Source organism: Salvelinus fontinalis, chromosome 11, assembly GCF_029448725.1.
Source record: "Salvelinus fontinalis isolate EN_2023a chromosome 11, ASM2944872v1, whole genome shotgun sequence".
Lineage (NCBI taxonomy): Eukaryota > Metazoa > Chordata > Actinopteri > Salmoniformes > Salmonidae > Salvelinus > Salvelinus fontinalis.
In genome coordinates this window covers 47806503-47822693 of record NC_074675.1, presented here as the reverse complement: position 1 = coordinate 47822693, position 16191 = coordinate 47806503, and the positions used below count along the sequence as shown (strand labels likewise).

The 16191-nt window shown below is 45.8% G+C and overlaps 1 protein-coding gene across 6 annotated transcripts in view; it reads right to left on the bottom strand.

Annotated features, from left to right (window-relative positions):
- Window positions 1-16191, bottom strand: part of LOC129865871 (ankyrin-2-like) — a 322666-nt gene that overhangs the window by 137864 nt on the left and 168611 nt on the right. For 2 of the 6 annotated variants that reach the window (XM_055938928.1, XM_055938933.1), the window contains exon 1: window positions 6788-7593. The exons of 3 other annotated variants lie outside the window; for them this stretch is intronic. In XM_055938928.1, the coding sequence (XP_055794903.1) occupies window positions 6788-6922 (135 nt within the window). In that variant the 5' untranslated portion in view covers window positions 6923-7593. Of the gene's footprint in view, window positions 1-6787; window positions 7596-16191 lie in introns of those variants that run through there. One more of the 6 variants, XM_055938932.1, reaches the window with a different exon arrangement.

The following is a 16191-nucleotide window of genomic DNA, read 5'->3' as shown; positions in this document are numbered from 1 at the left end:
CCTCCTCTCCTCTGATCCTCCTCTCCCTCTCCTGACACGGAAAGGCCACAGGAATATTGGTCTGATGCTATGTATTCATATTTAGTCTCTTATTCGCACTGCATAATGTGGTAGGCCACTGCCAGATAAACTTGGTCTACTGTACTCAGAAATAATGTGTGTGTGTCTGTGTGTGTGTCTGATGCTCATAATGCAAAGTAGTAGATTTACTGTATTTATAGTCTCTTCACTGTGTACAGCTTGATTACAGTCATTTATAGTATCTTCACTGTGTCCAGCCTGATAACAGTCATTTATAGTCTCTTCACTCTGTCCAGCTTGATAACAGTCATTTATAGTCTCTTCACTGTGTCCAGCTTGATAACAGTCATTTATAGTCTCTTCACTGTGTCCAGCTTGATAACAGTCATTTATAGTCTCTTCACTGTGTCCAGCTTGATATCAGTCATTTATAGTCTCTTCACTGTGTCCAGCTTGATAACAGTCATTTATAGTCTCTTCACTGTGTACAGCTTGATTACAGTCATTTATAGTATCTTCACTGTGTCCAGCCTGATATCAGTCATTTATAGTATCTTCACTGTGTACAGCCTGATGACAGTCATTTATAGTCTCTTCACTGTGTACAGCCTGATGACAGTCATTTATAGTCTCTACAGTGTGTCCAGCTTGATAACAGTCGTCAAAACTAAAGCTACACAGTCAGGGAGCATCAAAAACTGTAACACCACTACTACCACTACTAGCAACGGATGTATTTTCAGTACGGCCCTCCATACCTCGGCCCTCCATACCTCGGCCCTCCATACCTCGGCCCTCCATACCTCGGCCCTCCATACCTCGGCCCTCCATACCTCGGCCCTCCATACCTTGGTAAAGACCGAATGCGGCCTGTGGGGAATATACGTTTGACAGCCCTGGTCTATTCCCCTCAACTCCTGTGACTTTGAAGTGCTCCAAACAGACAAGTTCCAATGTCCATACTAGCACACTACTTAGAATGCATGCTTATTGCTTCATAGTTCATACTCAGTGATATGCTAGTGTGGACATTAGGACAAACCCTAGTCTGTTTCCATCTTGACCAAACTGACATGAGGTCAATTGTTTACGCAGAGCACTTGGCGGTTGTTCCCCAACCCCAAAAAATTCGATATACAAATATTTTTTAGGATTAGTGTTCACCACATCAGAGAGCGCAGACCGATGATCCCAGTCATCCTAATCTGCTGTGACTCCAGTGAATAACAACAGTAGCCTACAGAGGGGGACAGCCAAATACAAACACAAAAACAACACGCAGCAGATCTCCACAGCAGGTAAAAGGTGTCTAGATCTGACAACCGGATTGATGCTGGTTAGAACGTAGAACAAAGTAGCCTGAAGGTTTGTTCTGCCATGCAGAGTGTATTGTCTGGTGTAGAGTATTCTACTGGGTGGTTAGCCTATCAATGTATGTTGCTGTTCTCTTTGTTATTTTGGCTTTATCAATTGGACAACCACACACTCAGTATGGTAATGCCTCACACCATGAGAGTGGCCAAGGCAACGCAGGCTCAAAATAAAGTGTGGTTCACAATAGCTCACACAGTGTTCACAGTAATGACTTGATATGTGAGCAGGTGTTATTTTCCAATACTGCTGCATCAATCTCCTTAGACACAGCAGAACAGTCATTAATCTGTCGATGGACACTGTGTGTTAGGGTAGAAACAGAAAAAGACACAAACGCACACACAGACTCGCTCTATACCCTGACCCAGTTGTGTCACACTGAGCACCACAGGACATCCCAGTCAATAAGGTAAACACATCATGTACTGGAACACCAGGTAGTCCCTCAACACATCATGTACTGGAACACCAGGTAGTCCCTCAACACATCATGTACTGGAACACCAGGTAGTCCCTCAACACATCATGTACTGGAACACCAGGTAGTCCCTCAACACATCATGTACTGGAACACCAGGTAGTCCCTCAACACATCATGTACTGGAACACCAGGTAGTCCCTCAACACATCATGTACTGGAACAACAGGTAGTCCCTCAACACATCATGTACTGGAACACCAGGTAGTCCCTCAACACATCATGTACTGGAACAACAGGTAGTCCCTCAACACATCATGTACTGGAACACCAGGTAGTCCCTCGACACATCATGTACTGGAACACCAGGTAGTCCCTCAACACATCATGTACTGGAACACCAGGTAGTCCCTCAACACATCATGTACTGGAACACCAGGTAGTCCCTCAACACATCATGTACTGGAACACCAGGTAGTCCCTCAACACATCATGTACTGGAACACCATGTAGTCCCTCAACACATCATGTACTGGAACACCAGGTAGTCCCTCAACACATCATGTACTAGAACACCAGGTAGTCCCTCAACACATCATGTACTGGAACACCAGGTAGTCCCTCAACACATCATGTACTGGAACACCAGGTAGTCCCTCAACACATCATGTACTACACAGAGAATAACGAATCTATGCTGCAATCAGCCTGGGGTGTAGAAAGGTTCTGTGTAGACACACTGGCAACGCACAAGGACTACAGCACAGGCTGATTGCAGCATCGTTGTTCTCTGTGTGCCAGGGGAGGATCCCCAGGGAGGATGCCCAGAGGAGGATGCCCAGGGAGGATGCCCAGAGGAGGATGCCCAGGGAGGATGCCCAGGGAGGATGCCTGTCCATGGGCAGAGATGGGCACCTTTCTGAGCATGGATATACGGGGAGGGTAGCACTTTCAGAGATGGTGGTGAACTTCTGACTCTTTTGAATGGTGGTGCTATTGGTTGGAAAGATGGCAGCTTAAGAATGGGTATTCATCGTCCTTTAAATGTGGTTAGCTAAGCAGTGGGTGTGGTGGTGTAGATGGTGGTGGTGTAGATGGTGGTGGTGTAGATGCTGGTGTAGATGGTGGTGGTGTTGTAAATTGTGATGGTGGTGTAGATGGGGTTGGTGGTGTAGATGGTGGTGGTGTAGATGGTGGTGGTGTAGATGCTGGTGTAGATGGTGGTGGTGGTGTAAATTGTGATGGTGGTGTAGATGGTGGTGGTGTAGATGGGGTTGGTGGTGTAAATTGTGGTGGTGGTGTAGATGCTGGTGGTGGTGGTGGTGTAGATGGTGGTGTAGATGGTGGTGGTGGTGGTGTAGATGGTGGTGGTGGTGTAAATTGTGGTGGTGGTGTAGATGCTGGTGGCGGTGGTGGTGTTGTAGATGGTGGTGTAGATGGTGGTGTAAATTGTGGTGGTGGTGTAGATGGTGGTGGTGTAGATGGGGTTGGTGGTGTAAATTGTGGTGGTGGTGTAGATGCTGGTGGCGGTGGTGGTGTAGATGCTGGTGGTGGTGGTGGTGTAAATTGTGGTGGTGGTGTAGATGCTGATGGCGGTGGTGGTGTTGTAGATGGTGGTGTAGATGGTGGTGTAAATTGTGGTGGTGGTGTGGATGGTGGTGTAGATTGTAGTGGCATTGTAGATGGTGGTGTAGATGGTGGTGGCGTTGTAGGTGGTGGTGTAGATTGTGATGTAGATGGTGGTGGTGGAGAAGAAGGTGGTTGCAGCATCGTTGTTCTCTGTGTGCCAGGGGAGGATGCCCAGGGAGGATGCCCAGGGAGGATGCCCAGGGAGGATGCCTGTCCATGGGCAGAGATGGGCACCTTTCTGAGCATGGATATACGGGGAGGGTAGCACTTTCAGAGATGGTGGTGAACTTCTGACTCTTTTGAATGGTGGTGCTATTGGTTGGAAAGATGGCAGCTTAAGAATGGGTATTCATCGTCCTTTAAATGTGGTTAGCTAAGCAGTGGGTGTGGTGGTGTAGATGGTGGTGGTGTAGATGCTGGTGTAGATGGTGGTGGTGGTGGTGGTGGTGTAAATTGTGGTGGTGGTGTAGATGCTGGTGGCGGTGGTGGTGGTGTAAATTGTGGTGGTGGTGTAGATGCTGGTGGCGGTGGTGGTGTAGATGGTGGTGGTGGTGTAAATTGTGGTGGTGGTGTAGATGCTGGTGGCGGTGGTGGTGTAGATGGTGGTGGTGGTGTAACTTGTGATGGTGGTGTAGATGGTGGTGGTGTAGATGCTGGTGTTGGTGGTGGTGTAGATGGTGGTGGTGGTGTAAATTGTGGTGGTGGTGTAGATGCTGGTGGCGGTGGTGGTGTAGATGGTGGTGGTGGTGTAAATTGTGGTGGTGGTGTAGATGCTGGTGGCGGTGGTGGTGTTGTAGATGGTGGTGTAGATGGTGGTGTAAATTGTGGTGGTGGTGTAGATGGTGGTGTAGATGGTGGTGGCATTGTAGATGGTGGTGTAGATGGTGGTGGCATTGTAGGTGGTGGTGTAGATTGTGATGTAGATGGTGGTGTAGATGGTGGTGGTGGAGAAGAAGGTGGTGGTGGTGTAGATGGTGGTGTAGATGGTGGGGGTGTAGATGGTACTGGTGGTGGTGAAGAAGGTGGCGGTGGTGTAGATGGTGGTGGTGGTGTAGATGGTACTGGTGGTGGTGGTGTAGATGGTGGTGGTGGTGTAGATGGTGGTGATGGTGAAGATGATGGAGTAGATGGTGGTGGTGTAGAAGGTGGTGGTGTAGATGGTGGTGTAGATGGTGGTGGTGTAGATGATAGTGGTGGTGATGAAGATGGTGGTGGTGGTGTTGAAAATGGTGGTGGTGAAGATGGTGGTGGGGGTGTTGAAGATGGTGGTGGTGTAGATGGTGTTGGTGGTGAAGACGGTGGTGGTGGTGTAAATGGTGGTGGTGGTGTAAATGGTGGTGGTGTAGATTGTGGTGGTGTAGATGTGGTGGCGTTGTAGATGGTGGTGTAGATGGTGATGTGGATTGTGGTGGTGTAGATGGTGGTGACGGTGTAGATGGTGGTGGTGTAGATGGTGGTGGTGTTGAAGAAGGTGGTGGTGGTGTAGATGGTGGAGTGGATGGTGGTGGTGTTGTAGAAGATGTAGATGGTGGTGTAGATGATAGTGGTGGTGATGGTGGTGAAGACAGTGGTGGTGGTGTTGAAAATGGTGGTGGTGTAAATGGGGTGGTGAAGATGGTGGTGGTGTTGAAGATGGTGGTGGTGTAGATGGGGTGATGGTGGTGTAGATGGTGGTGGTGGTGTAGATGGTGGTGGTGGTGGTGAAGATGGTGGTGGTGTAGATGGTGGTGGTGGTTGTGTAGATGGTGGTGGAGGTGGTGGTGCTGGTGGTGTAGATGTTGTAGTGGTGTAGATGTTGTAGTGGTGTAGATGGTGGTGGTGGTGTAGATGGTGGTGGTGGTGTAGATGGTGGTGGTGGTGGTGGTGTAGATGGTGGTGGTGGTGGTGTAGATGTTGTAGTGGTGTAGATGGTGGTGGTCTAGATGGTGGTGGTGGTGTAGATGGTGGTGGCGGTGTAGATGGTGGTGGTGGTGGTGTAGATGGTGGTGGTGGTGTAGATGGTGGTGGTGGTGGTGTAGATGGTGGTGTAAATGGTAGTGGTGGTGTAGTTGTTGGTGTATATGAAAGTATAGATGGTGGTGAAGATGGTGGTGAAGATGGTGGTGGTGTAGATGTTGTAGTGGTGTAGATGGTGGTGGTGGTGGTGTAGATGGTGGTGTAGATGGTGGTGTAGATGGTGGTGTAGATGTTGGTGGAGGTGGTGGTGGTGTAGATGGTGGTGTAGATGGTGGTTGTGGTGTAGATGGTGGTGTAGATGGTGGTGGAGGTGGTGGTGGTGGTGGTGTAGATGTTGTAGTGGTGTAGATGTTGTAGTGGTGTAGATGGTGGTGGTCTAGATGGTGGTGGTGGTGTAGATGGTGGTGGTGGTGTAGATGGTGGTGGTGGTGGTGTAGATGGTGGTGGTGGTGTAGATGGTGGTGGTGGTGGTGTAGATGGTGGTGTAAATGGTAGTGATGGTGTAGATGTTGGTGTATATGGTAGTATAGATGGTGGTGAAGATGGTGGTGAAGATGGTGGTGAAGATGGTGGTGGTGAAGATGGTGGTGGTGTAGATGTTGTAGTGGTGTAGATGGTGGTGGTGGTGGTGGTATAGAGGGTGGTGGTGGTGGTGGTATAGATGGCGGTGTAGATAATGGTGTTGGTGGTGGTGGTGTAGATGGTGGTGGTGGTGTAGCTGGTGGGGTAAATGGTGGTGGTGGTGTATATGGTGGTGGTGTAGATGGTGGTGTAAATGGTGGTGGTGGTATAGATGGTGGTGTAGATGGTAGTCGTAGTGGTGTTGATGGTGGTAGTAGTGGTGTAGATGGTGGTGGTGGTGGTGTAGATGGTGGTGGTGGTGTAGATGGTGGTGGTGTAGACGGTGGTGTTGGGGTAAATGGTGGTGGTGGTGTAGATGGTGGTGGTGGTGTAGATGTTGTAGTGGTGTAGATGGTGGTGGTCTAGATGGTGGTGGTGGTGTAGATGGTGGTAGTAGTGGTGTAGATGGTGGTAGTAGTGGTGTAGATGGTGGTGGTGTAGATGGTGGTGGTGTTGTAGATGGTGGTGTAGATAGTGGTGTTGTAGATAGTGGTGGTGCTGTAGTTGGTGGTGGTGGAGGTGTAGATGGTGGTGGAGGTGTAGACGGTGGTGGTGTAGATGGTGTTGGTGGTGTAGATCGTGGTTTAGACATGGAAGATCGGTGGAATAATGGAAGATGGGTATTTCTCCTCATACCTTGATGATGTGGTTGATTACGTGGTGAGAAGGTATGTGACTGTGTGGAAGGTAATGATCAGGAGGTGTTGGATGTGAGAATGGGCAGGTGAAGGCAAAGCATTATGGGTACCGAGCTGTCTATCCACGTACCTTGCGTTTGCGCTCGGCCCGTTCCCGGGAACGTATCCTCCTCTGACGGGCTTTCTCCAGAGCCTTCAGGTCAGGACCCTGCTGCTCCACCAGCTCCACTCTGGACTTCTTAATGTGGGCAGCGGCATGCGCCATGGCTGCCTGCTACCTCCTACTACAGTGATTCCAGACAAAATCAACCCAAACCTCCTTTAAAATTCCCCCGAAGACTCCCAGAGTCCCAAAGAGAAGTAGCGCCAGCGAAGGGTTAAAATGAATTGATTCCCAGCGGGTGACTTTCCGCTGAGAGCAGGAAAACGTTGAAGCCGAGCCGTCTGCTCCCACAACTCTGCGGGAAAGCAGAGGAGGACGGAATGAAGAGAGAAAGAGAGAGGTGTAGCCACTAGTCCTCTATGCCTCCAGCTACGACCACCAACACATATGAACTGGTCCTGATCTACATTCAGAGCCCCACTCCCCGGAACTCTGCATCTGATGTTTGGACTGTGTGTTTGTGTGTGGATAGAAAGAGGGAGAGATAGATAGGGAGAGAGAGCGAGAGAGAGAGAGGGAGAGCGAGAGGAGGGGGCGGGTCTGATACACGCCACCAGAGGTAAGCTGACAGGCAGAGAGAGAGCGAGAGAGAGAGAGGGAGAGTGAGAGGAGGGGGCGGGTCTGATACACGCCACCAGAGGTAAGCTGACAGGCAGAGAGAGAGCGAGAGAGAGAGAGAGAGAGAGAGAGAACGAGAGAGAGAGAGAGAGAAAGATAGACAGATCCAGCTGCTGTGAGAAGCTTCAGGTTTGGGATCTGTCTGTCAGTTATCCCAAATACAAGACTTCCCCACTAATCACGCAACGGTGGTAGGGAGGAGAGGGGGAGGTAGAGGGGAGGGAGGGGGATACGGTGGCTGAGAGCACTGCTTACTGTCGTTTGGTTGGAAAGCGGAAAGAACGATGTGCTTCAAATCGAGGGGACACAGAGGAGACACAGGAAATCTCCCTTTAATACCTTACTCCTTCCCCCTTACAATGGAGTAAAATGGTACAATCTGCTTCTGCCGATTTCACAGCTCGAGCACACACACACACACACACACACACACACACACACACACACACACACACACACACACACACACACACACACACACACACACACACGTCAGACTCCTCTGTTACCGAACACAACACTTCTTTACCTAGAGCCATGAAACCAATAAAGCAGTGTATAAATTGTACGAAAAGTATGAAATGACCTGCATTACAATTCCCCAGCCAAACAGGAAAATAGTCATATATTTATAATGGTGTGTGTGGGTTTAAAAACTAAACGAGGCATTATTATTTAATGCGTATGTACTGTACAGTTACATGTGGTTTGCCCACATATGTAGGTTTCAAAATGTTTGTATGTCCACATGCTTGGATGTCCACATGCTTGAAGTATAGAGTCATGTAAGTGTGTGTTGGCTGGAGAGGTGACACAGCACTGGTGATGGCATAATGTGTCTGTGCCTACCAGACAGCCCCAGCTGGACCTAGCTACTACGTACTGGCATCAACTCATACATCCTACACACTCACACCCAACCAGTGTTGGGGAAGCTACTCTGAAAATATAGTTACCAAGCTACCGATTACTTCACACTGGAAGAAGTTGAGCTACACTAAAGCTACCCTTAAGAAAAATATAGTGAACTTAACTAAAGTTACGTCCAAATGACTTTTGTGGAAAGTTATCATATCTACAGTGAATCTGACATTTCATAGAATTCAAATTGCAAGAACAGATCACTTTGGAGTCAGATGTTAACTGAATGTTTAATTTAGTCTATTGAACACAAAACATATGTTTCAAGTGAGAATTAGGCAAGTCTGATGCCGAAACATAAAGGAAATGATTTTTGAAAAAAAACAGTAGTGTGTAGTTCCAGTAGTTAGCTACATCGCTACATGGTAAAACAGTAGTGTGTAGTTCCAGTAGTTAGCTACACCGCTACATGGTAAAACAGTAGTGTGTAGTTCCAGTAGTTAGCTACACCGCTACATGGTAAAACAGTAGTGTGTAGTTCCAGTAGTTAGCTACACCGCTACATGGTAAAACAGTAGTGTGTAGTTACAGTAGTTAGCTACACCGCTACATGGTAAAACAGTAGTGTGTAGTTCCAGTAGTTAGCTAAACCGCTACACGGTACAACAGTAGTGTGTAGTTCCAGTAGTTAGCTACACCTCTACATGGTAAAACAGTAGTGTGTAGTTCCAGTAGTTAGCTACCTCGCTACATGGTAAAACAGTAGTGTGTAGTTCCAGTAGTTAGCTACACCGCTACATGGTAAAACAATAGTGTGTAGTTCCAGTAGTTAGCTACACCGCTACATGGTAAAACAGTAGTGTGTAGTTCCAGTAGTTAGCTACATCGCTACATGGTAAAACAGTAGTGTGTAGTTCCAGTAGTTAGCTACATCGCTACATGGTAAAACAGTAGTGTGTAGTTCCAGTAGTTAGCTACATCGCTACATGGTAAAACAATAGTGTGTAGTTCCAGTAGTTAGCTACACCGCTACATGGTAAAACAGTAGTGTGTAGTTCCAGTAGTTAGCTACATCACTACATGGTAAAACAATAGTGTGTAGTTGCAGTAGTTAGCTACATCACTACATGGTAAAACTATAGTGTGTAGTTCCAGTAGTTAGCTACATCGCTACATGGTAAAACAGTAGTGTGTAGGTCCAGTAGTTAGCTACATCGCTACATGGTAAAACTATAGTGTGTAGTTCCAGTAGTTAGCTACATCGCTACATGGTAAAACAGTAGTGTGTAGGTCCAGTAGTTAGCTACATCACTACATGGTAAAACAATAGTGTGTAGTTCCAGACACACCCCTCCTCAACCCTATTTAGTCTCATTGTTTTCAGACACCCCTCCTCAACCCTATTCAGTCTCATTGTATTCAGACACCCCTTCTCTACCCTATTCAGTCTCATTGTATTCAGTGAAAGTCCATGTGATAAACCAGTCTTGTGTCTCCTTTTCAGCTGAGAAGCAGGGGCACTGATATCTACATTAATGGAAATAATGTAATGAGACCATCGAACAAGACCGACTAAAGGAGGAGGAGCAGAAAGGGGATAGGGAGAAAGGAGAGGAAGAGGAGGGGCGAGAGTTCATCAAGCAGAGAGGGGGAATCATAATTATCATTACAATCCTGGGAATGTCAAAAGCCTTATTAGAAACGGCTGCACTCTCACACATTCAGAGAATATACCTCTGTATTCACTCCATAACGCCACCATCTAAATACAGAAGGACTAGAACAAGTAGAGGACATCAACTGATGTATTAGTACAATCCATTGGTATCGGGATCTGTGATTTCTTCTTCCATAGCCGACTACGTCCTCCTACATTAGAATAATCTCAGCTACTCTAGTATGCGTCTAGCATTTCAAAAGCCACTGTTAGGAACAGAACAGTGAATGCAATATTCATTCTCACAAAGAGAGAATCCATCTGGGTAGCACCGATGTAGCGTTCATGGCATGTTTTCCTTTGTAGCTCAGCTGGTAGGGCATGGCACCTGTAACGCCAGGGTAGTGAATTCATTTCACCCACGAGCAACATGTATGCAAGCATGACTGTAAATCTCTTTGGATAAAAGTGTCTGCTAAATGGCCTACAGTTGAAGTCGTAAGTTTACATACACCTTAGCCAAATATATTTAAACTCAGTTTTTCACAATTACTGACATTTAATCCGAGTAAAAATTCTCTGTCTTAGGTCAGTTAGGATCACCACTTTATTTTAAGAATGTGAAATGTCAGAATAATAGTAGAGAGAATGATTTATTTCAGCTTTTATTTCGTTCATCACATTCCCAGTGGGTCAGAAGTTTACATACATTCAATTAGCATTTGGTAGCATTGCCTTTAAATTGTTTAACTTGGTTCAAACATTTTGGGTAGCCTTCCACAAGTTGGGTGAAATTTGGCCCATTCCTCCTGACATAGCTTGTGTAACTGAGTCAGGTTTGTAGGCCTCCTTGCTCGCACACACTTTTTCAGTTCTGCCCACAAATGTTCTATCGGATTGAGGTCAGGGCTTTGTGATGGCCACTCTAATACCTTGACTTTGTTGTCCTTAAGCCATTTTGCCACAACTTTGGAAGTATGCTTGGGGTCATTGTCCAGTTGGAAGACCCATTTGCGACCAAGCTTCAACTTCCTGACTGATGTCTTGAGATGTTGCTTCAATATATCCACATAATTTCCCCCCCTCATGATGCCATCTATTTTGTGAAGTGCACCAGTCCCTCCTGCAGCGAAGCACCCCCACAACATGATGCTGCGACCTCCGTGCTTCACAGTTGGGATGGTGTTCTTTGGCTTGCAAGCCTCCCCATTTTCCTCCAAACAGAACGATGGTCATTATGGCCAAACAGTTCTATTTTTGTTTCATCAGACCAGAAGACATTTCTCCAAAAAGTACGATCTTTGTCCCCATGTGCAGTTGCAAACCGTAGTCTGTTTTTTTTATGGTGGTTTTGGAGCAGTAGCTTCTTCTTTGCTGAGCGGCCTTTCAGGTTATGTCGATATAGGACTTGTTTTACTGTGGATATAGATACTTTTGTACCTGTTTCCTCCAGCATCTTCACAAGGTCCTTTGCTGTTGTTCTGGGGTTGATTTGCACTTTTCGCACCAAAGTACATTCATCTCTAGGAGACAGAACGCGTCTCTTTCCTGAGCGGTATGATGGCTGCGTGGTCCCATGGTGTTTATACTTGCGTACTATTGTTTGTACAGATGAACGTGGTACCTTCAGGCATTTGGAAATTGCTCCCAAGGATGAACCAGATTGTGGAGGTCTAGAATTTTTTTTCTGAGGTCTTGGCTGATTTATCTTGATTTTCCCATGATGTCAAGCAAAGAGGCACGGAGTTTGAAGGTAGTCCTTGAAATACATTGACAGGTACACCTCCAATTGACTCAAATTAAGTCAATTAGCAGCTTCTAAAGCCATGACATCATGGAATTTTCCAAGTTGTTTAAAGGCACAGTTAACTTGGTGTATGTGAACTTCTGACCCACTGGAATTGTGATACAGTGAATTATATGTGAAATAATCTGTCTGTAAACAATATTTGGAAAAATGACTGTGTCTCGCACTATAGTTTGTTAACAAGAAATGTGTGGAGTGGTTGAAAACGAGTTTTAATGACTCCAACCTAAGTGTATGTAAACTTCCGACCTCAACTGTATATAGAGAGAGAGAGACATTTACTGCAGCATAACATGAATCAAAACATTACTAAATCTTACATCAACTAGCATTCATCTAGGTTTTTGTTATGAAATATGACAGCAAAGACCCTCCTTTCCGACAGTGAATGTTGGCAGGTTAATTTCAGCACCACAGACAGGGTTTTTGTATTGTATCCTACTGACTTGAACATGACCCCACACTTAAATGTAAAAAGCTGTGTGGATTTGAATGTTAAGCCCTGTCCATGGTGCTGAAAGCAATGCTGGCAAAGAGAGCAATGGGGATTAGATCAGTTCACTGGCAACTTCACATTGTATTCTAATAGAATAGAGCACCATTTGACCCTCTTAAAACACACACAGACGGTACATTTATTTACTTATTTTACCCTTATTTTACCAGGTAAGTTGACTGAGAACATATTCTCTTTTACAGAAACGACCTGGGGAAGAGTTACAGGGAAGAACAGAAGCGATGAATGAGCCAATTGGAAGCTGGGGATGATTAGGTGACCATGATGGTATGAGGGCCAGATTGTGAATTTAGCCAGGACACCGGGGTTAACACCCCTACTCTTACAATAAGTGCCATGGGATCTTTAGTGACCACGTAGTGTCAGCACACCTGTTTTAATATCCCATCTGAAACATATATAGAAGGATCCCTTCTCTCACCCAGTCCTTCCTGTTTGGAATCACATCATTTGAACCAAGGACCTACTCATTGACCAACTCACTAAGGAGCGCGAACATCGCCTGCTCTGCATTGTCTAACAACCCACACAACACTACACCGTTCACCATTTCCAACGCAATTTGTTGTGGTTAAATTCTGGGTGTTTTTTGTTTTTTTACACAGCCTCTCCCTCCTACAGTTCCTGCTGCTATACAATGGCACCACCTAGTGACCAATTCAATATTACACTGATTTAATCCAAAAGGATGACAGCTCTTTCTGGGTGGTTGCATGTGGATTGGAGAAGCACCACTCTCATTTCATTGCATGTCCTCGGGATATGTATATAAATACATGATGTATGTAAGGAGTATGTGCCGCTTTATTCTGGTGTTTAGATGTAGATTTCTAGGTGACTTGCAGCCGAGGCACTTGTGCTGACTAGGAGCTCCTGCCCCAGGGGGCCTTTAGAGCATAGTCTAGATTACCATGGTATTACCATGTTGAAGACAGTATCCTGGCTCTCAGTAATGTGATGTTGAAGACAGTATCCTGGCTCTCAGTAATGTGATGTTGCATGTTCAAGACAGTATCCTGGCTCTCAGTAATGCGATGTTGAAGACAGTATCCTGGCTCTCAGTAATGTGATGTTGAAGACAGTATCCTGGCTCTCAGTAATGTGATGTTGAAGACAGTATCCTGGCTCTCAGTAATGTGATGTTGAAGACAGTATCCTGGCTCTCAGTAATGTGATGTTGCAGACAGTATCCTGGCTCTCAGTAATGTGATGTTGCATGTTGAAGACAGTATCCTGGCTCTCAGTAATGTGATGTTGAAGACAGTATCCTGGCTCTCAGTAATGTGATGTTGAAGACAGTATCCTGGCTCTCAGTAATGTGATGTTGAAGACAGTATCCTGGCTCTCAGTAATGTGATGTTGAAGACAGTATCCTGGCTCTCAGTAATGTGATGTTGCAGACAGTATCCTGGCTCTCAGTAATGTGATGTTGCATGTTGCAGACAGTATCCTGGCTCTCAGTAATGTGATGTTGAAGACAGTATCCTGGCTCTCAGTAATGTGATGTTGCAGACAGTATCCTGGCTCTCAGTAATGTGATGTTGCATGTTGAAGACAGTATCCTGGCTCTCAGTAATGTGATGTTGCATGTTGAAGACAGTATCCTGGCTCTCAGTAATGTGATGTTGCATGTTGAAGACAGTATCCTGGCTCTCAGTAATGTGATGTTGAAGACAGTATCCTGGCTCTCAGTAATGTGATGTTGCATGTTGAAGACAGTATCCTGGCTCTCAGTAATGTGATGTTGAAGACAGTATCCTGGCTCTCAGTAATGTGATGTTGCAGACAGTATCCTGGCTCTCAGTAATGTGATGTTGAAGACAGTATCCTGGCTCTCAGTAATGTGATGTTGAAGACAGTATCCTGGCTCTCAGTAATGTGATGTTGCAGACAGTATCCTGGCTCTCAGTAATGTGATGTTGCATGTTGAAGACAGTATCCTGGCTCTCAGTAATGTGATGTTGAAGACAGTATCCTGGCTCTCAGTAATGTGATGTTGAAGACAGTATCCTGGCACTCAGTAATGTGATGTTGAAGACAGTATCCTGGCTCTCAGTAATGTGATGTTGCATGTTCAAGACAGTATCCTGGCTCTCAGTAATGTGATGTTGAAGACAGTATCCTGGCTCTCAGTAATGTGATGTTGCAGACAGTATCCTGGCTCTCAGTAATGTGATGTTGAAGACAGTATCCTGGCTCTCAGTAATGTGATGTTGAAGACAGTATCCTGGCTCTCAGTAATGTGATGTTGCATGTTGAAGACAGTATCCTGGCTCTCAGTAATGTGATGTTGCATGTTGCAGACAGTATCCTGGCTCTCAGTAATGTGATGTTGAAGACAGTATCCTGGCTCTCAGTAATGTGATGTTGAAGACAGTATCCTGGCTCTCAGTAATGTGATGTTGCATGTTGAAGACAGTATCCTGGCTCTCAGTAATGTGATGTTGAAGACAGTATCCTGGCTCTCAGTAATGTGATGTTGCAGACAGTATCCTGGCTCTCAGTAATGTGATGTTGCATGTTGAAGACAGTATCCTGGCTCTCAGTAATGTGATGTTGAAGACAGTATCCTGGCTCTCAGTAATGTGATGTTGCATGTTGAAGACAGTATCCTGGCTCTCAGTAATGTGATGTTGAAGACAGTATCCTGGCTCTCAGTAATGTGATGTTGAAGACAGTATCCTGGCTCTCAGTAATGTGATGTTGAAGACAGTATCCTGGCTCTCAGTAATGTGATGTTGAAGACAGTATCCTGGCTCTCAGTAATGTGATGTTGAAGACAGTATCCTGGCTCTCAGTAATGTGATGTTGAAGACAGTATCCTGGCTCTCAGTAATGTGATGTTGAAGACAGTATCCTGGCTCTCAGTAATGTGATGTTGAAGACAGTATCCTGGCTCTCAGTAATGTGATGTTGCATGTTGAAGACAGTATCCTGGCTCTCAGTAATGTGATGTTGAAGACAGTATCCTGGCTCTCAGTAATGTGATGTTGAAGACAGTATCCTGGCTCTCAGTAATGTGATGTTGAAGACAGTATCCTGGCTCTCAGTAATGTGATGTTGCATGTTGAAGACAGTATCCTGGCTCTCAGTAATGTGATGTTGCATGTTGAAGACAGTATCCTGGCTCTCAGTAATGTGATGTTGCATGTTGAAGACAGTATCCTGGCTCTCAGTAATGTGATGTTGCATGTTGAAGACAGTATCCTGGCTCTCAGTAATGTGATGTTGAAGACAGTATCCTGGCTCTCAGTAATGTGATGTTGCAGACAGTATCCTGGCTCTCAGTAATGTGATGTTGCATGTTGAAGACAGTATCCTGGCTCTCAGTAATGTGATGTTGAAGACAGTATCCTGGCTCTCAGTAATGTGATGTTGCATGTTGAAGACAGTATCCTGGCTCTCAGTAATGTGATGTTGAAGACAGTATCCTGGCTCTCAGTAATGTGATGTTGAAGACAGTATCCTGGCTCTCAGTAATGTGATGTTGAAGACAGTATCCTGGCTCTCAGTAATGTGATGTTGCAGACAGTATCCTGGCTCTCAGTAATGTGATGTTGCATGTTGAAGACAGTATCCTGGCTCTCAGTAATGTGATGTTGAAGACAGTATCCTGGCTCTCAGTAATGTGATGTTGCATGTTGAAGACAGTATCCTGGCTCTCAGTAATGTGATGTTGAAGACAGTATCCTGGCTCTCAGTAATGTGATGTTGAAGACAGTATCCTGGCTCTCAGTAATGTGATGTTGAAGACAGTATCCTGGCTCTCAGTAATGTGATGTTGAAGACAGTATCCTGGCTCTCAGTAATGTGATGTTGAAGACAGTATCCTGGCTCTCAGTAATGTGATGTTGAAGACAGTATCCTGGCTCTCAGTAATGTGATGTTGCAGACAGTATCCTGGCTCTCAG